Source organism: Chroicocephalus ridibundus, chromosome 1, assembly GCF_963924245.1.
Source record: "Chroicocephalus ridibundus chromosome 1, bChrRid1.1, whole genome shotgun sequence".
Taxonomy (NCBI): domain Eukaryota; kingdom Metazoa; phylum Chordata; class Aves; order Charadriiformes; family Laridae; genus Chroicocephalus; species Chroicocephalus ridibundus.
This window is the reverse complement of record NC_086284.1, coordinates 88,770,065-88,795,145: the sequence shown is the minus strand read 5'-3', so window position 1 is coordinate 88,795,145 and position 25,081 is coordinate 88,770,065. Positions and strand designations below refer to the sequence as shown.

Sequence of the window (25,081 nt, the reverse complement as noted above, 5' to 3'; positions counted from 1 at the left end):
TTCTCTGGTGTGGCAGCAGGGAGGCATGCGCTGCCCCAAACACCATGGGAGGAGTTGTGTGTTACCTTCTGCTGCCGTATGCCTGGCGCTTGTGAAAAGCCCAGAATGGCAGGGAGAGGGAGGGCAGGAAAAGGACCCAAAGGTGTGTTCCTTCAACACCTCCTGCTTGCCACTTGAGCCCTGGTTTTATGATGGTCAAGTGTCACAGGGGACCAAGTTACAGGGTGAATCAAACTCTATATTTAGGAAGAACAACTGGAAGCTATGACAGGAATTCCCTTTTACACTTTGCTTCTCAGCCGAGTCCCACTCCAGCCTGGAGCAGCTCTCAGTGCCGTCCGGGCTGAAAGCATCGGAGCTATTTCAGACACATTAAAAGGATCACAGTCAATACCTCAGCTGGTAGAAGAAGGTGCCTCTTTCAGCATCAAAAGGAGGTGCACGTACTCACTTGACGGTTTGGAGCTTTTCTTATATAAGTAAATAAGTAAGCTAATCTTGAAGGGGTCAGTTAAAAACTTGAAAGACCCTTAGGAAAACTCTTTAATAAGTGCTACGAGGTGACTACAATAGTTGTGGGTTTCTGCTGATTTTAATGTTTCGTGCAGCGTATCAGCGTATTCAGAGCAGATTGTTATAGTTATTGCTTCATAGTCTGTGGGGATCTTTAAAGATTTAAAACAGAAAGTCACTTAAATGCCTAGTGACTCATAAGAAGCCTAACTCTGTATTAGCTTGAATACTGTTGTACATAGGTACATGCTTTCTATGTGTTTGTTATGGCGAATGAAATATTACGTGGGGGTTTTGATGGTAAGAGAGATGTTCTTTCACTGTAAACTTAACAGGTAACTGTAGTGGAGAAAACTGCTTTATGGAAAATGTGATTGCATTTGCCTAGAGCATGTAGTAAGTTTTTGTGTAACAGGATGGAAGCTGCAAAGGGGGGGTTTCTCTTCTTTCTTTGTGCTGGCTGGGTCTCACAGTAGCCCAGTTCCTGTCAAAGACTTTTAATAAGATAATACACTGCAGTTCTGTGTCCAAAATACCCGTTGCGCTTGATGCCGTTGAGTGCGGCGGGGGGAAAGGACGGCTTCCAGCTGGGGTGGGGGGAGGGCTCTCCCTCCTGTCTGTGTGCTACTGTGCATCTCTTGTGCGGATTACAAAAGCTGGTATTATGATATCTCATCGCATTTAAAGCAAATTGAATAAGTCAGCTTATTATCTTGCTGCAGCCCTGTCAGCGATTATTTTTAGCAGAGGGGCAGAAGATAGATCCTTTGTTTTTCGAAGGTTCTTTTCAAAACACTGAATTATTTCACTGTAGTGGTCCTGTGTTTCACAAGTAGTCCTGTTCACGGGTACTTTCATTGCGAAGCCAGGGAATTTGCAAGGGAAGTCTGGCATGAAACAGCTCCGAAGTGCCGTTGCTTTCTGAGTTTGGCTCAGCATGCAGCCCATAAAAGGTAAAAGGTAAGGTGTGGGGAGGCCAAAAAGACACCGGGGAATACAGGCTGCGTGCATCTGCGTTTCTCTGCCTGCGTACATGTGAGACCCTGGTGTGGAAATCAGAGTGAAGAGTGACTTTTGCAAGTTTGCAGAGCTGATTGGAATGCCAGAAACAATACAATCACTGCAGCTCTCTCAACTCTCTCTCCAAGACGCGTGGCCAAAGAACAAAGGAATTTATAAAAATGAAGTAATCACTTCAGTAATAGATGCATCTGTAATCTACGGTTTATTTTCCTGTGGTTGATGGTCAGTGCTGCTCTGGAGGGAAACTTAGGGAAGGGAGGGAAGGGGAGAGAGCCAGAGAAGATCGTCTATTTTTACTCAGTAGCGTGCTGTTGTCCTGATTTCTCTGGCGGTAATGAGGACAGCACGAACTGGTAGGAAAATCACCTCCTCCAAAAGCAGTCCTACACAATTGTATCATCCATCCGTCTTTAGGAACTGGTGTCTGATTGCAATCATTTCGAACACAGGCTTCTTGCGAACCCAGGGCACCTAACTGAGGAGCACTATTGCTGTGCTTCTTTTAAAATCCAGATTAAATATAAATCCTTGCCCATTTAGTTCTAGGTGGCCCAAGAAGCGTGTATCGGTGTTTTTGCAACGCACGAGCTCACAAGATGAAGGAGTATATCTTACCTTGAATTTCTTTGCAACAGTGTTTACAAAGTAGATCCACAGGGTTTTAAAATGTTTTGTGTTAATTTCCTGTGCTTTTGTTTCCATTTTTCATTCTGATTACAAAGAGGAGAGGTGATAAGAAAAATTAATTAAACTTTTCTGTATTTTGAGTCTTATCTTTCCAATAAACTTGGGGATCGTTTTGTGTTTATCTTTGGAATACAACCACTGGTTAACAGCACAGTTATTTCTATGCATAGTAAAGATTTGCAAAAAGAAAGAGAGAGAGTGGAGTAAGTCCTTTTGGCTTTTCGAAATCTGTGCGAACTTTGTCATGAACTTCAGTGACTGAGATTTCATCCCCTAAACTAAATTCTCAAGTTTTTTAAGCTACCTCTGATTTTAAGATTGTAAATGTAAATGTAAAAGCACAATATAAAACTCACTGGAAGTGTGCTGATTTGATTTTCCATGGTGGGATTTTTTTGCTGATTTACAAATTTAGCAGAAGCAATTTAAACCCGAAGCAATCTATGAAGATGCCTTCCTCTGACTTAAGGCTCTGTGTTGGTTTGGACAGCACTCTTCACGGCTGAGAGTGCGATCAGGGAGAGACCTCTAACGGTGGGTCATTTTTCATTTAGGTTCTGCTCAGCATTACATGGATTTAAAGCCTATGTGAGAATATGCAAGGGCAAGTCTTCCATGCAGCCCCAGTGATACAGTTTCAGGCTGACATTCCAGGCTGAAGCCAACCTACAACTGAGCTATACTTTTCCTTTGGTACCGCCTCCATGTGACAGTCGTACTCTTCGGAGTACCAAAGCCTTTGACCCACTTTTGATTTCTTGCTATATTTCTACTATTCCCTCCTACGTCATTTATTACTTTTTGCAATATTTTTTTCTTCTCATCTCAGGTTAAATATAGTAGTCAAAATAAGCTGTAGTGCGATTGTGATCAATGAGTTCTATGGTGAACTCATTTCTCACCTTTTAGTATTACTATCTTATTTTGTATTATAATGGTTAAATAACCAGACTTTGATGAAGATCTAGCCCAGTTAAAATCTTAATTCTCAGTGAAAGAATAAAAAACTGAGGTGGTGTTTCAATTAAAATTAATCTGATAATAAAATTTCTTGCCTTTTTTTTTTTTTTTTTTACCTTTACAGAATCTTTCGACTTTGGTGTATTTCTGCTTGTTATTGTATATTAATATTGTATCAGTCCATATTTCTCTGCCTACATAAAATTATATGGAAAACTCTGTTCTTTTTTATCTTATTGCTAAAGAAAATTGATGAATCTATATGATCTAAAATTTGGAAGAGACGCTACTTTGTGCCATAGCAATTGTCAAAGAGAACTTTACAGTTTGACCATCTTGATTATTTCCAGTCTATAGGTATTAAGGATTTGCAAGGATTTGTGAGTCAGAAAATGGTTATGCCTGCATTTATCAATGTTTTGTAGTAAGTTGTGCTTTATTTGAAAGAAGGTTTAAACTGAGAGTTCTAATAATTCCGACATACATACTGTGACAGAGATAATCATACGTTGTTTATCCTCAAATGCTTCCCTTAATTCTTACTCGTTTTACGATGCTGTTAAGGTATGAGATATTCCTTATCTCTACTCATTATTGTTTTTAATGTGAAAGAGATAGCTCCATTTGTGGCTATGAAAGATTAATTGGAGAAGCTCAGGTGTTCTGTCTCCTTGTGATATTCAGAAGGAATAACTAAGCAACTCTGCAACTGAGATGGAAACAGGAGCTGGGCAGATGAAATGGATGCCTGTCAAGAGGCAGTGCGGGTTAAGTTCTAGCTTATCTGCCTTAGCTATCAGAATGTCAGAGCCTGTAACACTTTCCCATTTTGCTTGCAGGGATAAGCCTCTGTCTTAAAAATGTCAAAACAGCCAGCATCACATGTCAAAGCCATTCAGGTAAGAGACGGCATTTATGTTTCTAATATAATAAAATAATAAATCTCAACCTCCATTACTTGGAAAACTGCATTTTTGCTCAGACAAAACACCACAGAAGTGCTATCTGGGGATTATTCTTTCAAAGTGGAAAGCTTGCTAGATACGAAAGCACTGAAAAAGTTTGACCTGAAGAGCATCTTATGATCTGAGCTGATCAGATAGGTTGGTTGATCGCTTGCTCGCATGGTCTTTCGAGTGTTAGGTTATGCCTGTTGGTGGATCAGCTAAGCAAAACATGGTGATACATCTGCTCATAACTGATCAGTATTATGAGTAAAACTAATTCTTGCAACTATTGGATTTTCCACAGTTAATGTAGTGCTGGAAAATTTATAGACTAAAAAGATGGCAGAGGTGTTGTGAAGTTTTTCATGTCTGCAGTCCTTTAGGAAAAAAACCCACAAGTTCCAATGTTTGTTTAAGAAACATTTTATTTAAAAGCCAAGGTAAAATGAGAGAAATGTTAATATTTTCATTAAAAAACCCCTTGTATGTCACATACCTTCTCAAGTGGCATATGCTCATAAGGATGAAGTTGGTTGTTACATACTTGTAAAAGAAACAGCTGAAGAATTATCACAACATCATCATGAAGCAGCACCATGAAAAATATATTTAGCTCATGCTATCATTGATTTTTCCCAAAAAGCCAAAATACCTCCTGAACTGCAGAATTTTAAAGAATTTTCATGCATTTTGTAAATTGCACTTGCAATGAAATTTTACAACGAGTTCAGGTTGCCTTGGAATTACATAAGAAACACAAAATGGAATTTCTAAAGTCTGATTTGTCCTCTGTTTCCCCAAGATAATACTAACTCAGTGGATTGGAGTATCAAGAATATTAATTACCCAGTGGCTAGACAGCATACTGAAGTTGCAAGGCACTGTAAAAAGGCGAATTCTTTTTGTCATCATCAACACTACTGGAACAGGCATGCAAACTGCTCTACTCTGACTCAGTTGAAATTAGCAGAAGTTTGCCATTGATTTCACTCAGTTCAAATTTTCATCCCTCTTTTACAGTGACTATGGAAATGTTTCTATGATTAATGAAAAGTGTTGATAATTTATGGCTCAAAAGTATTTACATTTTACATGTAAACTCTATAGGCACATGCAAGCATTTTTAAGGAATGAATTTGGTTTACTTGTTTCCTTAAAGTAAAGAAGTAGTTATAGACTCCTTTTTCATTTCATGATGACTTTCCAACTTCTAAATGTAAAAAATTGCTTCTAGTTTGTCCACTTAAAAACTGCATTAAGCTCAGGTATTAGGTTTAATATTTTAAGAAACTTCAATTTTTGCAAACGTAATTTGAATCCTGAGAAGAATTACAGCACAAACTTTAAAATAAATCTATTAAACATTGTGTCAAAGGTTGCTCCAGCAGGGAGACTTGCACTGGAATTGATGCCTATTACTCTTCGCGCACTCTAAGAACCGTGACTCAAAATGTCACATTACTTTTGTATGTTGTGATTCATATATTATGATGCTTTGCTATTAGGTGCTATTATAGTAGGACCGACATCCCCTGGAGAATATACATCGTGCTGCAGCAATGGAAATGTAATGGCCCTTTACTAACTGAAGTATTGCATGGTACTCCATGTCGGAAGTGAATTCTTTCCGACCATATGAGATGTATGCTAAAATCTTCACTTGCCAACAGCCACTAAATACAGATGTGAGAGAGTTAACAGTAGAAACTGGTTCCCGAGAGTAGTTTGGAGCAATAGAGGACCAAAGTGGTTCCCAAGAGTAGTTCAGGGCGATAGAAGACCAAAGTAGTGTTAATTCCTGGTAACATTCCTTGCTGGCCTTGCCCCCTCAGTGTGTAAAAGGCTGTGTATAGCTCTGGCTGACAAATATTCTACCTACAAACACCACTCTTGGCTTTCCCCACAGGTAAGGGTGAGGGGTTTCCTATTTTTTTTTCCTGAATTACATTCAGTTTTGTCTGTAGTTCATCTTTTTTTTTTTTTTTTTTTTTTTTAACTTGCATATGTTTATACTGAAGTGGTTGTCCAGCTTATTCAGTCATCCTTCTGGACAGCTGGGAATGGCTGTGATGCTGTGGAGAACTTACCCGTAACAGTCCTCAGCTCATGCAGGGCTGCCGGTAATTCCAGACCCAACAGTTCCTGGTCTGGATGCCCTGTCTCTAGTAAACAGAAAGAACAACACAAACACATCTCTAAATACCAGTTTAACTGAGTCAAACCAGCTTACAGATACTTTTCCTTTGGTCTGCTCAGGAAGACCTCAGTCCAGTACATCAGTATGCATACCTACTCACTATGAACGCTGCAATGACATCCAAAATATGGTAGGCACTTTCCAAAAACAAAGGAAGATGCAAACCCAATAGTTTTAATAATTAATATGCTTTAAAATAATAATCACACCTAGATAGTCTGTCTAAAGCAATTATTATTTAGGATTTCAGGAGTTTGGAAGAAAAAAATTCCTGCTTAGCATTTCACTGGATGGGGAGCAGGCGAGGAAGAGGTAACTGAGGCTCATATCTCAGCCCCAGCAGACAGGTGACAAGAGCCCTGAAACATGTTTTAAAAACAAAATTGCAAACTCGTGCTGATTGCAGCACAACACAGTCCTCATGGAGCTACACTGGCGTGCAGAATTTGGTCCACCCATTACACGTCTGCTCAGCCATGGGAAGGGACCAGCATTGGATTAAGAGGGAGACTTAGAGCTCCCGACTTTGGTACAGGAACTGTTCGGCAGTCAGTCATACTTTCATTTCATACTAGAAATACTTGAATTTATAGTACATGTTATCAGATCCAGACAGTGTTAAACTATGTCTTAAAGGCTGCTTGTTTCACCAAGTAAATATTTCATGTCTGCGTACGTCTTGTCCAAACTCTGATGCGAATGCACTTGCTGCAGATAAAATAGTTCAAACCGCTTCCGTGTGACACAGATTACTGTGAAAATGCTGAAGCAGACCAAAGAGAGGCTTACTTAATTTAATTAGCAGTCTGGCACCTAGTAGTTCATTTTAGTCCCGGTTGGCCTGTCAATCACAGCAGGAAGTGCAAGGGCCGGGTATCAGAATTAGGGTGTTGTGGTACGCCCCGGGTGGCTGTGGGAGGTTGGCTCCTGCTTTTACTGACTCCGAGGGGAAGGAATGCCTGAGTATATAACAGGAGACATACCTCTTAATGGTTCAACTCTGCAAACTTGTATGACCACGCTAGCTGTAAAGCGCAAAGAAGTTTCTCGTTCCAAAAAAAGAAGCTGCCCAGAGGTACCGGCGCCTGGAAGGGCAGATGCTTAAAATTAATAATAGCAAAGCTGGGGTTTTTTTCCACTCCTAAATGAAATAATGGGTTAAGCACTGCGAGGCTGAAAATGTGCTGTCTCCTGGGAACTTAGGAAGTGCAGGTGAAAGGTTTCACAATATCTAAACTAATGCTTTGTGAAAAAGCATTATGAAATGAATACCCGGTTGTCTATAAAGTACGTGGCCTTACAGGCATTTGCCAGCCCCACTGAAATGGCAGCATCGCCTTGCATAAATAAAATAAATGGAAATAGATAAATAGAATACAGGGAAAGCTGCTTATTTCTTGTCAAATGGATTCTTAATTTGCTTGAGGTTTGATTGCAGCTGTCAGAACAGTTGCTGTTACTGGAAACAGTGGGCTGTTTTCCTGTGGTTGCCCAACCTGGGGCACGATCTGCAAGACCACGATTTGAGCAGAAGGACGGGATTATTCATCTTCATTTAATGCAAATCAGTCAGATGGTAAACTACAATAGCACAGCTTGCTGTTGGAAGGTTCTCCGTTTCCGCTCCATAACATTACTGATTCACCCCCTGGTTTTACCAGTGGGAGTCATGATATTTTGATGACATTTCCTGGGAGCAGCTTCTCTTCTGAGATCACAAGATAAGAATAGGTATAAATTGTGCATTTAGTTGATCATGCCATTTGACTTTTAAAATAATCCAGGCTGGGTCACATCAGGAAATAGATACATTTTAGCTGCTCTTTCCTGAGCAATGTTTTCTGCTATTCTTTTATCAAAATTCTTTATTTTTAAGGTATCTATTGTAAGCCCCATTTATGCTATGGCTACTGGCTTTCGGCCACAGTTAAAAAAATCAGACTGATGCAGTCGTGTGGGTACCATTCTGCAGGGAGTTTGCCAAAGCTGGAGGCTAGCGGTCTCTCTGGCACTGGAGCCGGCTCAGCCTGCTCCGACCAGTCAGCCCCCACTGCAGACCGGGCTGGGGTGGCTGGGCAAAACCCAGCGGGGGCTAGAGGGTCGTATTTCTAGGACTAAGGCATTGCATTTGCAGTTTGTGGCACCTGTGGATAAATTTTGTCAGTAAAATCATGTTTGAATTGCTCATGGCTTAAGTTGGCTCAGGACGGGCTTTCCTTCCGAACTACCTGTGATTGAACGAGATTAGAACTGGTGTCACTGGGAGGGGGACAGTGGTCCGGTGGTTTGGGTGTTATTGTAGGATTTGGGTGATTTACTCTTAAATGCTGATTCTAGCACTCCCTTTCTGTTTGACCTTGGCCAAGTCGAAGCAGACACAGGTGCCTAAAGACACGTCTCGTACGCATTTGTTTAAAGTCCAATGAAATCAGGGAGCATTAGACTAAAATGCAGAACTTCAAAAGCTTTCTAGGCAGCTTTGTTTTTCCACTTTCCATCTTTAAAATGGAAATGAAAGCACTTCTTTTTCCCACGGGAGTGGTGTGATGATGCATACATTGAAGGCATAAGTGCTCGGAAACCTCAATAATGTCTATACTCTTGTCCCACCCCTTTAGAGTTTTGCCATTTCCTGACTGCATGTCTATTTGTCAGTCGCTATTATATGCGTCATAATTTCCTTCTCACAGGCTAATATTAACATCCCAATGGGTGCCTTTCGACCTGGTGCAGGCCACCCTCATAAAAGAAAAGAATTTACACCTGAAGAAGTGGAGGAGGTAAGAAAAAAAGGTGGTGTTGTGTTTTTTTAAATTTTTTTCTCCCAGGAGAATCTCTGCCATTGATGGAAGAAAGCCTTTTAGTCAAGTTATAGCACTACGTACCAATCTTAGGTAACACAGATGAACATACACAGCTGATTCCATGATCATTCATGGAAATAACTGGCCACCTACTGAACACTTCATATATACATTGTTCTGGTTTTGATGCCAAGGAACCTACAGGAATTTAAACTGTTTTAAAGGTGTGTAGCTCTGCTTCAACAGCAGGATGATATCTGCTGTCAGGAAAGCCAGCCAGGATTTCACCAGCAGTATTTATCGAGACTGGAGTTGATGGGATGTAGCAGAAAAAGTTATAGCGAGGCTTTGGAAGAATCCACTACTACCTGCTGCCCTGCAGAGGGATTTATTGATACAGCTTAACAATATTGGAACAGGTTTTCAAACCTGACACTTTTTGGAATATTTACCAGCAAGTAGAAACTGAACATGAAGACTTCACATTTGCAAATTGTAAACAGAAATTGCGAACCCGTTTACCGACACAGGGTGAAAATACTCCATTTTAGATGGAATTCTGTGTTTGCATGCCTGTATTTTACAGGAGCTATTTAAGACTGAGTTTTGAATAGGAAGTCAAATTTATACCTTAACCAACATCGATCACAAAGGTTACGATTAATCACAGATATCATATTTCTGGATGATATTAAAGCATCTTATTTACCGTGAAGTTTTATAATAAATAAGGACTAAAACCAACAGTGGAGAACAAGGTATCGGGATACTCTAAACAAGAAAAAAATGCAAGTAAGGATGTGTGCTTATGGCTTCCTGGACAGCCGGCTTAGTTTGGATTTACAAGCCAGAGCTGGGGATGCTCCCCAGAGCCAAGGGCAGGAAAGGCTCAAACCATGCAGCCAGGCTGCCGCTGGCAGGACTCGGCCAGAGGGACGTGCTGCCGTGTGGGTGAAACCAAGCTGTCGTGGCTGGAGGGAGTCTCACCCTCACAGAGAGCAGAGCCGTGAGGACCAGGAGGGAGGTGGGTACCCACGTCTCTCCAGGCCTGCAGGGGCACCGCTGCTGATTCAGCCCCAAACAAGAAGCAGCCAGGTTAGTTTTGGACGAATCATCATCTCCTTCTGACCTGGTATTGGTACTTAAAATGCTCAGGTTTAGTTGTGTAAGAGCTAATTCTTCCCTTTCTGTCTAAATCTGACTGATTTCTTTCTGAATTTCAACATATTTGATATAAATAGCACTGTGTTTACACAGAACTTTCCTGAAGAAATCAAACACAGTTTGACTTAACTCTTCTTAAGAAGATTTTAAAAAAACAAAACCAAACATACAAAGTGACCTTGAACACATATTGTGGCTTTCTTCCCTGGAGAGAAATGAAAGCGTATTCTCTCTGCAGTAATTAAATTGGTGAAGGAATGCATGTTATTAAGCAGAAACTAATATTGCATGTGTGAATTCTGGTGGTATTTAAGAAATAAAATAAATGACTTGCGCTGATAATTAGATTTGGTTGGGTAATTGAATATTGCTTTGCTTCTCGGTTATGTGAATACTATATATGAAACAGACATTATGGAAGGAAAGTTCTTGGCCCTGGTTTTGTAGCCACCAAAGCAATGGGAGTAGACTACAGAAACAGACCTTGTAATAGAAATAGAATAAAAATGCTACCAGTGGACTTATCTTTTCAGCTTTGTCACCTCGTCAAGTTTTGCAATGCAGCTTGTGATTCTTTAGATAAGCTTTACACAAATACAGCTTTTGCTAACAGTGCTTAGCATTTTCCATTGTATTTTAAAGCCTTGGCAAAGGAGATGAGGTAAATATGGGTCTTACTCAAAGGGATGGTGGAGTCAGAAGGGAACGTGTATTTTTGAAGGTCAATGGAGCAGACATGTTAACATGCAAAAGTAATAGGTGTTGGAAATTTCAGAAAATAACTCTTCTTCAGTCAGAGCATTTCCATGCATGTATTTGGTAACTCTTGTCGTATATCTAAGACACTCTTCAGACTTCAATAAAACTGAAGGCTAAGGTCTGATCTCAGCTGTGCATTGCACAGAGTGGGTGATATAGAGAGGGATGCAGTCATAAATAACACACACCCGAAAGCTAACATCAATTTATGGAGTGCAAAGTCTCCAAAACATGGTAAAAGTTTGCACCGTTTGTACTACAAGAAGGAATGGTGTTGTAGATGGCTTGAAACAGTATTTTTAACGCCATATCTGCTAGGGGGGGTTGAGGCATGGTAGTTTTTCCTGATTATTCAGATTAGCTAGCTGTGCAAGAAAACTGTCAAAGGCACCAATACAAGCTGATGGCATCTTTGACTACTGATACAATTTTGTACATTCCTTCAAACACCTTCTGTATTGATTTACTTATTCTCCTGCTGTGCTTTGCTACTCTTCCAGGATGTTAGATCATTAAAATAGATATTAGACAGTGTATATAGTATCTGGGGCTGGACGAATGACCGAAATTTTAAATGATCAAACCAGAAACAATAGTATGATGTTATTAGTATTATTTTGAATTAACTAGTAGCATATTACCTAAAAAGTGAGAAAAGATAATACAAGTTTACAAAGCCATGCAATACAGTTGTTGCTTTGGTTTTCTTATATCTGGTGATCTCTAGAAAGTTTGTAAAGATCAGGTAAGAAGAAAATATCAGTTTTCTAAAATTCCTTGGTTCTTTGCTACTTGACATTGCAAAAAGTCTGCTTCCTGTTTAGCATGTAGTCCATTAGTCAATAGAAAAAGGAGGGGTTTATTGGCCAATAATATTTGACGGATAACTTTGGAATTTTAAAAATGAAGTCAAATATTAATAATTGACTGTTCACAGTCAATACAACTTTCCAAAAAGGGTGGCTAATAAATCTAAATAATGAATTAACTCCAAAAAGCCCATACCAATAGGATATCCACAGAGTAATCAAAAAAGAAAAAATAATTTCATTGTGAAACTATTTGCAGTAAAATATGAATTCATCTCTAAACCTACATGATTCTCCCTATGTGCCAGCTTTATAAAATATGGAAAAGGCTGGAACAATCTTAAACTCCCTACTGGAAAACTACTTCTTCAAAACATTGCTCAGTCTAGAATAGAAATTGTCTAAAATACATGCTCTACCTCACCTAGGAGCAATAGTACAGCTGAGGTACCAAGGGCTGAAATACTGTGGTCCATTGGGAAATTAGCCGAGATGCTCACGATTGTGTAAGTGCTGTTATTTAGCTTGTCTTTTTACAGTGTCAACAAAATAGCCGTCAGGTGCTACCTTAATTCAAACATAAAATGACAAAAACCCTTCTGGTCTTACAACTAAGGTTAAGAAAAATTAAACATCAACTCAGCCTGAGTTTGGATGGAGCTTTTGGTGTCCATAACCAGCTCCAGAGCTGCAGAAGTGCATGATGGTTTTCTTCCACAATTGGCCGGCAACTGTGAGACTCTGAAAGAAATTAGATGATAAAAATGGTTCTTCTGCTTCTTTTCCCTAAAATATGAAGGACCTGAGAGTTGCCTTTAGTATTCCACTCTGTTAATTTTCCACTAATGGTCTGACACTGTAAATTCTTCCTCGATACCAAAAGATTTACCACATTCCTCTGCACTGAGCACCTTCTAAATTTTTTTTTCTGAATGTTTTTAGACATTTTAGACAACAACTAACAAATTAACCTGTCTCTTCCTGCCCTCCCCCGCTCCAATTTCCATTGGGATTGTATTTAATATAAAAACATCCTTCCCTGTTCCTCAAACAACTGACTTACACTCATGCTCAAGAGATTGCTGTTGCAGCAGTAAGGTCACTGATATCCTTTTGTGCAGAGTGTTCCTGCTTCAACAGAAGAGGAGAAAGACAAGAAACATCTCCCAGGAGCTAAGAAACTTCCAGGTCCTGCTGTCAACTTGTCAGAGATTCAGAACATAAAGAGCGAGCTGAAATTTGTCCCCAAAGCTGAACAGTAGCTGGAACAAGCAGGTGAGTAAAAGAGAGGTTCTTTGCATGGCTCTAGGAGAAGCAGCCCGATCCAGAAACCTCTTTGTGTCAAAAGATGGTTTTCTGATTGCTTCAAAGGACCTGGAGTAACACCCATATTTCAAAATATAAGAAGGTAACACTCCGTATTTCAAAATATAAGAAGAAAAGTTCATAATCCTTGGAATACTCTGTTGTTTCAAACAAGGAGCATGTGGGAGACTATACCTGATGATATATGGCACGCACCAACCGGCTTAACAAAAAGCGTATTCAGCTATTAGGAGTATTGAAGCCAGCTTAAAAATCTGTGATTCAAAACTGATATGCTAATGGCTTCATGTATTTGATCGCATAAACATACCCAATGCTACTTGTGGCACCCAAGGACTTGCTATATATCTGTGCAGGGCTCAGAAATACGATATAGGAGCTTGGGGGGATCTGTGCCACGCAGGAGCGGCAGCTGGAGACCAGGCGGGGACCCTCAGGCACTGAGGCAGCACCAGACACCTATGGGTTGAGCCACTGGTCTATGACCAGCACCACAGCTCATACTTCATCTTATTTTATTTAAAAGGAAATACTCAGCACTTCAAGGCAGATTTCGGGATTATTTCCATCTAATTTCAAACAAGGCCAATAAGCCTCTGTTGTTCTACATTCTGAGCCCTAAAGAAATTAATGATCATTTTTGTCCATGAAATTATCCCCTGATTTTCTTTGAAAAGTCTGAGTCGGTAAAGATGCATCAAGCAATTATGATGAAATTTCAGCTTTAAAAAGAAGTTTCGATTTAAAAAAAAAAACAAAACTACCCAGGGTACGGTAAGAAAAAGATAGTTGCGTCACATAGTAGCCATCTGAATCGTCAGTTGTGCCTATTGACACAAGTCCTTTTTATCATGAAAAGAGGCAGAGGAGCTAAGCTGAGGAGAAGAACACAATCTAGAATTTACTACACCGAAACATAAAGAAGAAAACAGAAAGCAGTGCATCAGGGTTCTGTGAACATAGAAGGGCTATGGACGAGGAATCTTGAAGTAAATGGCATATATTCTGAGTGAATTGCCCCAATACACACTGCAACATTAGCTTATTTTTTATGTGCAGCATAAATATGCCATTTAGAAGGAAAAAATGTTTATTTTTTTCCTGTTTTTACCCTGCTGTGTCATAATGTTCCTGTTATTTTAAAGAAACAACAGTCTTTCTCTTCAGAAAACTTGGGAAAAGGAAAATTAACATCTTGTAAAATGGAACATTGTAGTCATCGCAATAAAGCAGTGGCCAGAGAAATATGAATTTTTAATGTTGAGGCTTTAAAAAGTTTTTTTCTCTGTAAGAGATATTTAGGCATAAACGTAACCCCATATTTATTTTCAGATGATTGCTATTTTCAACGTTTAAAACAGTTTTTTAATAGTCAGCTCACTGAGAGTCTGACAGAAACATTTAGGGTATGCACAGAGATTCACTCTAAAGATAAGATTTCTATGGAAAGGTCAGCAAAGTAAAGGGCATCTTGAAAGCTGTGAGGTCATTATGAAGTCATTTCTATCTCCATCATTCTTTCAATGTTGTCTTGGTTATCAGGTTCTGACAGTGACACAGATTTCTAGATTTTGGATAGGACAGTCACAGATCATATCTGAAAACTTAGTTTCTAAAAGCGTTGAAGACACAGTACTCACTGGAGACTAGGATTTTGGGCTGGGAGTTGCAGTGCAGGACTAAGCGTGTGCATAAATTCGGCATAAAGTTGTGGTGTAAACCAATCACTTGCCACGTCCAGCAGCCTTGAATGGTACTAAATCCAAGGATTGTCCCCTATAGAGGTCAGTCATCACTTCAGTTGTTTTAGGCATGATCTGTAGCCTTGTATACAATGTGATATAATCAGTGAATTGTTTTATGACTGACCATGCCAAGCCAGTGAAGACTTTCTTTATTTGCAAGAAATCCACGCTCACATCTGGCTAATACTTTTCTTCATCTCCAAGAAAGGGTTACTGATCATCCTTTGGATGTGACGCTCTCTAAAGAATGACCAATAGAATATGCCTGTGCAGAGTGCGTACTGATAAATGAGTGCGTTCTTTGGTTTTCACAGTTTGGAAATGAATTCTCTCTCACATCAGTACAATAAACTCTTCAGATATCCACTGTTCAGGGATTTCCCTTTCTTAGTATTTTTATATTTCTTGTGGTGCTCTGTGGGAAATACCCTCTGAAACTGGTATAAGAATTGCAAATTCTCTGGATAATTTCCGTTATGCTGTGACCCTATAACATGATCTCATAAAAGTATCAAAAATATACATAAGTATGTCAAAAATACCAATTTTTTTACAGCTACAACAATTATTTCTAACATTTCTTCCTAGTATTGTCTTTCTTCGTCAGATAGTTTCAGTAAATTGCAAGTCAGCATCACCAATTTTGTTTTAATTTTGATCCAAGTTGTCATGCTCGGTTTTACAGAGTGCAAAACCATCAGCAAAAATAAGAAACCTGCAAAACAGTAGGTTGGTTCATTATTTACAAACCCATTCCTACGTAATTTGCGCTTTAGAGTAACTTCTGTTAAATATCTTTGGTCTTGCTCTTTCACCAAATCAGGAAACATGAATAGACTTGCTAAGGTCATAGTTGTGAGTCTAACAGTTTGTGGGAGGGATATAATTAGTAAGATGTCATGAAGCTGGATCCACTGAAGGTCATAAATTGCTTATCAGTTAAGATATTCCTGTAGTCATCCCCTGCTGCTGGTCTATCACCTATAATTAACTAATTAGCATACTCTTCTGTGTCGTAAAGAATTTTTTTCTTCCACAGACCTGCAGATGATGTGTTTGAAACAGCTAGTTTTAATATACAACATGAGTTGTATATTCATTTTCCTTTTCTTCATCTACAATTGTTTTTTTTTTTTGCTGCTCCCTTCGCATGTGTACATTTCTACCTCCACAAGAGCAAAACATATGCAAAATAAAATAGTAATAAAATAGCACAGGCTAATCAGCTAAACATATGTTCTATTGAATAACTAATAGTAGGAAGCATTCAATTTGTGACAAATGGAGCCTCCTGAGATTTATTGCTGACTGTCGTGTTATCTCATGTGGTATCTAGTATGGTGATTGTACCTGAAAACATGCCTGAGCACGAACTGGCATTTCACCTGAGAACATATATAATTGCAATCAGTTACTGCTGTAAATCATGTTTGGGTTCTTTCTTCATTCTGTACCCCTTCGCGTTTTGTGTCCCGAAGTGTAGAGGTTTGTGTAACAAGACTTTTTACAATGTGCCACGAAGGGCCATGGAGTCTGAATGCTGGACCTCCCTTTTGAAGGACCTAAACCTTCAGCTAGAGTGGTCTAGTCCTTTCCTCTTGAAGGAGACTTTCATACTTAAGGAAGGAACTTCTGAAAAGGCAAAAAGAGAAATTTAACTGCCTCGAAGTTACAAAAAAAGTCTGTTGTGAACATATGGGCAGCACCCCTGGCACTGCATTCTGGTCGTGTTTGGAGAACAGTGCCTGTCAGGATCCCCATTGCAGTTCCACTCAGAATTTGGTCAGAGAAGGTTGCTGAACCATGCCGGGGCGGTTCCTATCTTGTTTAAGGTGTGAGAAACCATGCCACTGGTACCTGTGAATAATATGTTGTCTTTACTTGGAACTCTAGTAGGGAGGGTGGTTTAGTTGCAGAAGCTGAGTGGTAGTTCTCCTGTCAGGTTACAGAAGCAAGGCAGTTGTGTTTTGAGGGCAGAAGATTAAACAGCTGGCAAAAGCTTATGAGGGCAGCTTAGGATTTGTATTACTTGCTGCATTACCTCTTCTATAACATATTAGGAATTCTGCCTCACAAAAAAATGAGAAATCTTATCAGTAGAGCAGTCTCTGAGATTGACATAACTTGGGGAAGAAAGAGAGAGGAAGTGAAAAAAAAAGTAGTCCCTTAGGGAAGAGAACTCTTATATCCCTACTTACAAGGTGTTCCTTGGTGTTGCTATTAATTATTTAAAAAAAAATGTCAGTTACCCTGGTCTAAAAATACACATTATAACTTTGTCCACTGAGTACTGCAGATTTTAATTATAGTTTCATGCTATAGACTGCTCTTAAGCTGCATCTCGGTTGACAGTAGCTGTCTACATCTCTCGATGTCACTGCTCTGACACACTGTTCAATGGTTGTGTCTTACCGCTGTGCTGCCCTGGACCAGGGGGATGCAGTTACACTGATGTAGAGTAGCAAGCAGAGTTATTGCCATTTTGTCCAGCAAACACATCCCGTGCCTTGCTAGTAGAGGGACTCTGACATGCTGTGAGCTCTTCAAACAGCCCCCCCAGTTTTAAGAAAATGTGTTTGTTTGGTTAAGCCCAAGAAGCCCTCATATGAAAGAAAGGAATTTTACATCCAGAGGATGCCAAGGTAGGTCAAGAGCTCAAGTCTCCTTAGCTGTAATGGGAACAACAGGGTGAAGAAGGAGCATGGGCTGCAAACATTTCTGCAGGACCCTTCTGAAAAAGTCAAAGATGGCGCAAGGGGGAACTCATCAATGTGTCAGTACCTGAAGGGAGGGTGCAAAGAGGATGGAGACAGGCTCTTTTCAGTGCTGCTCAGTGACAGGCCACCCCCAGACCCACTCACTGTTTGGCCTGTGTTCATTTCAAAGTACTTCTTGTGGTTTCCTATCCTTGGTTTCCTACCATCCTGCCGTCTCTGGTTCAGAGTTCCCCAGTTAGTAGCACTTGGGGATTTTATGGCCAGCCATCAATTTTACCAGGTCACTTCTGTTTGTGAAATTGTCCTAAGAAACTAGGTAGTTGAAGGTGTTTAGGATTTTTTAACAGCACGTTTAAGGTTCTTTTGGTTTGCCTTCCAGGTTTTGTGAGTCTACTTATGGCATGCTTTCAGACTTTAAAACAGAAGAGTTAGAAATTTCTTTTCAAAGAGAAAACTGGAATCCCCAGGGCATAATTTAATATTAGAGGAACCTTTGGAATCATATTTTCTCCTTGGGCGAAAAAAGTTATTAATGTTTTTCTTCCCAGAGTTTCTGTGTTCAGAAGAAAAATTTAGTTCATTGGCTCTAACATGGCCTGCAGCTGTCCATCGTGAACTGAGTCTCTTCTCCACCACTGAGGAAATGCTGTGGTAAGCCCCCAGCACACCATTCCTCAGGCCTTTCCAAGTCAAGGAGAGATTTTCTCCTTCTCTTGTTGAATGGTGGAAGTGAGGAGGAAAGCAGATTGGAGAGACTCTGCCTTCTAGATGCCTAAAAAAACTTGAAGGTATGCGTTAGGAGGTTGATTTTACTGAGTAAACACCAGGGCATATCCTTACAAACAACAAATGATTTTACATAAACTAGTTAGGAAAAGATTGGTTTTGGGGGTTTTGAAAACTGCCTCTAATAACTTCAAAACAAACACTGAAAAATCAAAAAGCATTTTTCTCCGAAGCAAAATTCTTGTATTTTTTCAAAATATAAATTATGAAAAAAAAAAGTATTTTGTTTCCAAACTGTGTCTTCAAGCAGAGCGTTTATATTGCTGGAAGAGGCAAGCACAAAGTAATAACTCCAAGAACTCTCTACTAATTTTTAGAACATGAGCATGTTATTTACTCCTCTACCTTTGCCATAGTCAAGACAGTTTGCAGACACGTAGAGAAGAACAGACCTCTACACACAGACAGAAGAATTTTCTGTCACTTTGAAATATTAATGCCCTTATAGTAATAAAATACTTCTGACACTAGCAATTTGGTCCCAAAAATCTTTGCCCCAATCCTGAGTGAGAACTGACAGTTTCTGGGAGAAAGTTTCATGTATTTTCTTTGAAAGATGAAAATTCTCCTGTTTTTTTTCTTAAAAGATAAAGACTCACTGCTATTCAATAACTGTTTTCCTGTGATCACTCTGTTGATTACTTGGTTCTGAACTTTTATTGTCAGAGTCTTTTATATAGAAACCCCTATGTTCCCATCCATGCTGTTCATGTCAGAATTTTGTAAGGACTAAACTTTTTAGTCAATTCCCTCTGTTGGATGTAATTTCTGGGGTGATTTCCCTCAAATGAAGCTCAGAAAGGCAGAAGGCCTCCTGAAGATAACAGCTGTGGAGGGATCGGTGAAGTGTGAAGATGGGATACAGTCAGCAGGCTTTTTCTTGCTTATCTCTGTTATATGTGTTAAGAGGTAGTATGTATGAACGGCAGCATTAAACAATAAGTACCACTGGAATGTATTCCTCTTGGAAATCCCAGAATAGGATATCATGAATCGCTAAAACTTCAGTTGTTTACTGTGTGAACAGATCCTGGTATTTAGAGAAGGTCCTGTGATTTAAATGGCTCTTACCCCAAGGCACGTGCATATAAACCCCGGTAACCAGGGAACCCCCAACATTAGGAACCGTTTGAAGTGTGGAAAAGAGATAGTACTGACCACTATTAAAGGGTTAGGAGTGAGATGAGAGCGATGCTGTTCCTCTGTACCTGGGAACTGTCCCGCCAGCCTGAGGTGCGCCTGCAGCATCAGACGCTGTAATGGCAGGCGTCATCAGGAACCCAAAATAATAAGTAATTCCTGTCTCTCTAACCTTGTGCAGTTCAAAACGTGTTCAGCACAAAGGTTTTCAAGTGCCTACATCAGAGTAAAAAAGCTAACCGCTTTTCAATGCGTGAAGTGCAACTTCCTACGTTATTAACAGCTCAGATAGTTTTATCAAATCTACATAAATTGTAGCCAATTAAGCTGACAGTATGATCTGAAATATCACAGCTCTGATGTGATAATCAAATGAATTCTCTTCTAAATTTAGTGCCTCATCATTTTGTTTTATAGTTTTTATTCGTTTCATTTGATAAAAGACTACCTAATTATGTTTTCACAGCCTTGTGCTCAAGAACCACATAAATTACTGCATCACTGTACTTTGTCATCTCCTGCAGAGACAGCTTGCTATTGCACGAGCTTTGTGATCCCGGTCTGGGAGCAGGCCATCTGCAAGTGACAGGAGCCCTACTCTGTACTTAGGACGAGGCCTGCTTCAGCCACCTAATTGTTCCTCATCTGCCTTGTTTTGAAAAGCGTAGCTCTTTTTAGTGCCAAGGCTGCCTCTATTCCACACTCGGTTGCAAAGTCCTTCTGAGAATAAATAGCATTGTATAATGGTAGAGCTCATGGTATATAGGTAGAACGTCATATATAGGCAGAGCCCACAATTACGGTGATCCCAACATCTGTTGCCCCAGTCAGCAACACTACCGAGGACATATTATGCTGCAGATCTCCAACTCTGGAGACATTCAAAACCCGCCTGGACGCGTTCCTGTGCAACCTGCTCTGGGTGACCCTGCTCTGGCAGGGGTGTTGGACTAGATGATCTCCAGAGGTCCCTTCCAACCCTATGCTTCTATGATTCTATGATTCTGTGTTACTGGCTTTTGCTGTCCCTGTCTGCTCCTGTTTTAACCTGCTAATTCCCCTTTGACTTGCGGCAGCAGTCTCAAATACACTGTATTTCCATGCACTAACAGAACAAACTGCACGGGATAAATAAGCATTTCCTACAGGAATATGTATTGGTTTTACTCTCAGTGTTGGTCATACTTTATTTTTCACACTTGATTTGCTGCAGGGTGTAGCTGGTTGAAAGGAAACTCAGCTGAACTAACCTTTACTTGAACTTGGGAACAAATACGAAGTCTGGTTTTCTCTCCCTCCATTTAGTGGTTATATTAGTATGGCTGTATTTGTTTCTAACCACAAATGACTGAGCCCCATGTAGAGACATGGATTCAGTAAAAGCAGAATAAACCCCTCAGACTTGGTGCTCAGAACTTACCCCCCCACTTTGGTAAAGTTGCCATAACATTGCTTTTAATTTAATAATTCCGTCATTCAACTGATAAAAACCAAATTGCGTCCTTCAGCTTTTAGCTCTCCCGGGTCTTTGTTCCTGTTTGTTGCCTCGGAGCCAACCTCGACTTAAAATTGCTGTTCCTCCTGCACGGCCTTAGAGAGCCTTTCATGGTGCAGAAACGTAATCTTGGAGCACACAATAGCTGCGGCCGTGAATGCACTTAGGGAAGAAGCGGGTGATGGCCGTACTTGCCCCGCTTTCTAGCAAATGAAGCCCGGGAGAAGCAGGGTAACCGGCCCACGTCCGCTGCCGTGTTAGTGCATTGTAACGGCGGTGGTAGCAGCAATACTGGTGCGCAGGAGGAGAGAGCGGGGTCTGGCAAAATTGCTTTTGCTGAGGAAACGTCAAAGAACAAAAAACTTCCCCCAAAGCCAAACTGCTCCTGTTCTGAGGGAAGGATGATGACAATAACTAGATGGTGTTGTTTCAAGGCTTTGAAAGGTGCTGCCTTTATATATAAGATGAAACCAACACAAAGCGTGTACTGAAATGGAAGAAAATACAAATCCGAAGACTTGAAACCAAATATTTGAGCTGAGATAGGCAGAATACAAGGAAAAGCAAACCTCCAGTTGTTTCTGTGTTTGCAAATCATGCTGTTCCTGAGTGCAGTATCCTTCCCAAAGATTGTCGGAGACCAGCAGAGAGTATGTCCTCTCCTGTAATTAATTAAGGATCTCAGACCTTAATTTAGCATTTAATTAAGGATCTCAGACGTCTTACTTCTGAATTTCTCAGTTTCCTTTGTTTTGTGTTTTTGTCTGAAAATAGTTGAATTGATCTTGACTTGGTCTGTCTCCTCAGGGTTTGAATGGAAGTGTTTATTTTGGAAAAAAATGTAATTTTTTTCCCTTTTAGTTCTCAATTCAAGAAGAGCTCTCTCTGTGAAGACAAGAGGCATATTTTCAGTTTTTCAATCCATTTTGCTGAAAGTAAATTGAATTCAGATGAGTATATCTCACATGTACCCTGTTTTTTAGTTTAAGACCTTCATTCCAAAAGTACCAAATTATGTAGTATTGCGGTCCTTCCCATTCTATATATGCTTTTCTTTTTTTTATTCTCAAGTCTGGCACGGGATGGATTTGCTATTATATACTTGAACAATTACTTCTGGGGCAAACCAGTGCTGCTTAATTAAGGAGCAGCTAAGTGTTGTCTGTCAAGGTACTTCACCTGAGTCACCGTTGAGGACATGCATGCTTCAAAGTCTTTGACAAACCAGTAGAAACCTCAGTGAAGGTGTTCATGTTCTGCTTCACATGTATAGAGAATAAGAGGTTGAACCTGGCCAAAGACCACAGCTCAGCTGACAAGCAGTAGCTTGCTGGGTCATGGGACGACTTGGTCACATGTCCAAGTGTGAAGTTATCTGCAGTTTGGTTGAAATTAAAGAAATCTGTTTCACTAAGGCAGGATGAGAAATAGAGCAATTAGATCCAACTCCCTCAATGCCTTACCTTAATAGATGCCATAGAGGTGACTGGAGATTGGCTCCCAGAGAAGCTTGTGCTGACCGGAGGCTAGAGGCCTCATTTTTGAGCAGAAGATTGACCACCCTTTAGCAAAGTCAAGTCCTTGGGACTCCACCTGCAGTGAGAGTTTTGGCATCTAACCATTTCCATCAAGGCAAGCCCGTGGTATGAAAATCATGTGCAATGGCATTAGAGTGCCTTGAGCCAATGGAGTGTTTCTTCACGTCCCTCACCAGTGTCTGGGATTTTATTAACAGCACAGGGATGAGATACATTTTGGGCAGAGTGATGCAGGCAGCTGTTTCTGGTAGCCATGGAGGGTGGCAGCAACATGCATTACACCACGTCATACTCATTTGCCTCAGAGAGGCACTACAAGCTCTGTGTCTCCCAAAGTCTTTCTTTACCATGGAGATGATCCTCTTGCATGATCTACCAGTGGATACAACTGCCTGGACTCTTCCTTCTGTTAAACACCTACTGGCTGGCTGGCATCACCTTTTAAGAGGGGAGATGAAGTGCCCCAGACTCTGGGGGTAGGCAGACAGGAGTGGAGAATAGGTGGCCCAGAGCCTATGGCCTTGATTGCTGTGTCTCAAGGCCCGGATGAAGGTCAGTGTTGTCTTCCCCTGCCAGCGTGCACTAGTGTTGCTCAGGGACAAGTCCTGGACCCTTCCAAGAGGAAACTGGCTGTATGGAGACATACAAGGTTACAGAGAGAAGAAAGGGGGGTGGAGACCCCTGTGTCACCCATAGTCCCCAGTGTCTCTGATCACACAGGTCCATTCAGAAACCTTCTGCCCTGCAGAAACTCACTCTTCTGCCATCTCAGGAGGATGGTGCTCCGTACACTGTTAAGAAATCTTGAGCCACTTCTGCAAGCAGCATTGTAAAGCTTGTGTGGAGAGCTGTTTAGATACATCTAATCGAAAAGAATTAAAGCAATCAGGTTGTCTTCTCTGTGGCTTCATCAGTGTCCTGAGTAGAGCCAGGAGCCATTTCCCCTCACACTAGATTTACACTGTGAACCGTTTCCTCCAGATTTGCACCTGACTACTTTTTTTTAAAAACAAGAAGAACAATTTGAAAACATGCAAGAGAAGGAACATGCTGGTGGCCCCTCCCTTCTGCCTTGGCTCAGCGATTATCACACATACCCAGCCAGGATGCATGAATAACGCAGGTCAATTCCTTCTTCTCCTCAAAGGGATTAAAATTCACATTTCTTGCCTCCCTGGAGACTGCAGACTGCCTTGGCAGGGGGGACCCTTTCTAGACTTTGAGCTAAAGCTAGGCTGCTGTGCAGAAATGAATTAAAATTAATCTGTAGACAAGTGAGCCTGACGGCGGCTTAGCAATGTGCAGCTCAGCTGGCAGGAGGGAAACCCACTTCCATGTGCCTTAGCCTGTGGATTGCTGTGTACCTTGTCTAAAGGCTAATTTGTGTGGCAACAGTTTCCTCAAGCTGTGCTTTAAAAGAAACCAGGGTAGCTGCTGCTGTGATTTTGCACGAAGCCTGATGCAATTAGGTAGGTGTTGAGGAGGAAGGTCTCTGTGGGAACCCACAGAGTTTCTGGGTGCTCCTCAGGGTTCTATGTCCCCCTGGTACTCAGCTGAGCAGTATTTGTAGATGGGGATGAGCACAGCTTGAGGTTACGGTGTAGTTGGACCACGGTTTTGGAGTTAAGCATCTATGTCCCGTTTGCACTTTAGGCGTCTAAATCCCTGGGACTCTGTCGCCCAGCACTAAGGAGCACAATCCCATTGCCACTCAGTGGGAACCATGCTCCTAAATCGCTTAAGTGCTTCTCAAAATCCCACTCCAAATGTGAATATGCAAATTGCGTATTGTTCATTGTTAAGAGTGAATGGGCCTCTGTGTCCCTCGGCAGTCAGATCCAGGACTCGTACTGATACAGCTGTGCGAGTGCTCCAGCAGGAACTGCTACATGTACATTCTGAGAAGGGCCCTTCTGCCGAGCTGAGTAAAACAAATCTTTTCCGCAGAAACTGTAGATCAGGATGGTGGTGCAAATTCACAACCAAAGTAATTGGTATTGGATACATGTTTTTTACCAGCAGGTGATTCCTTTCACCTTTTCCCCATTTCTCTGTGGAATATATACTTTTTATTTCTTTTTGGTTTGTTTAATCAAAAACCAATTTTGTGTCGTGAAACAGGGTATCAAGGGAAAGTTTAGTTCCCCCATGTATCTACCACTCAATCCTAATACCTCATTTCTAAATGCTCGCCTGCCACAGATTGCAAAGTCAAGTATTAGCAGAACAGTTTTGTACAGACAACATGCTGTAATGCCTTCGTTATGTTTATGCATCTATTTATTCCATGGGAAAAAAAAGGGCTTACATTTGGAGCTCCAGTAAAGGGCAAAACCCTATAAACACAACATATATGTGGTGGTTACTGATGTGAAAGAACTTCATGTGTACTGTAGCTGTATGTATCAACTATTAAACGACTCGACAATAAACTTTCCAAAGCAGAGACAATTACCACGCTACCTGCAGTA

At 40.7% G+C, this 25,081-nt stretch overlaps 1 protein-coding gene across 5 annotated transcripts in view; it reads left to right on the top strand.

Annotated features, from left to right (window-relative positions):
* Window positions 1–119: 119 nt before the first annotated feature.
* SMPX (small muscle protein X-linked) overlaps window positions 120–25,081 on the top strand; it is a 44,854-nt gene continuing 19,892 nt past the window's right edge. Inside the window, exons 1-4 of one of the 5 annotated variants that reach the window (XM_063343049.1) lie at window positions 120–142; window positions 4,023–4,082; window positions 9,018–9,107; window positions 12,985–13,138. In XM_063343049.1, coding sequence (XP_063199119.1) covers window positions 4,044–4,082; window positions 9,018–9,107; window positions 12,985–13,125 — 270 coding nt within the window. In that variant the 5' untranslated portion in view covers window positions 120–142; window positions 4,023–4,043 and the 3' untranslated portion in view covers window positions 13,126–13,138. Of the gene's footprint in view, window positions 143–218; window positions 488–4,022; window positions 4,083–9,017; window positions 9,108–12,984; window positions 13,139–25,081 lie in introns of those variants that run through there. The other 4 variants (XM_063343040.1, XM_063343032.1, XM_063343022.1 and 1 more) reach the window with 4 other exon arrangements.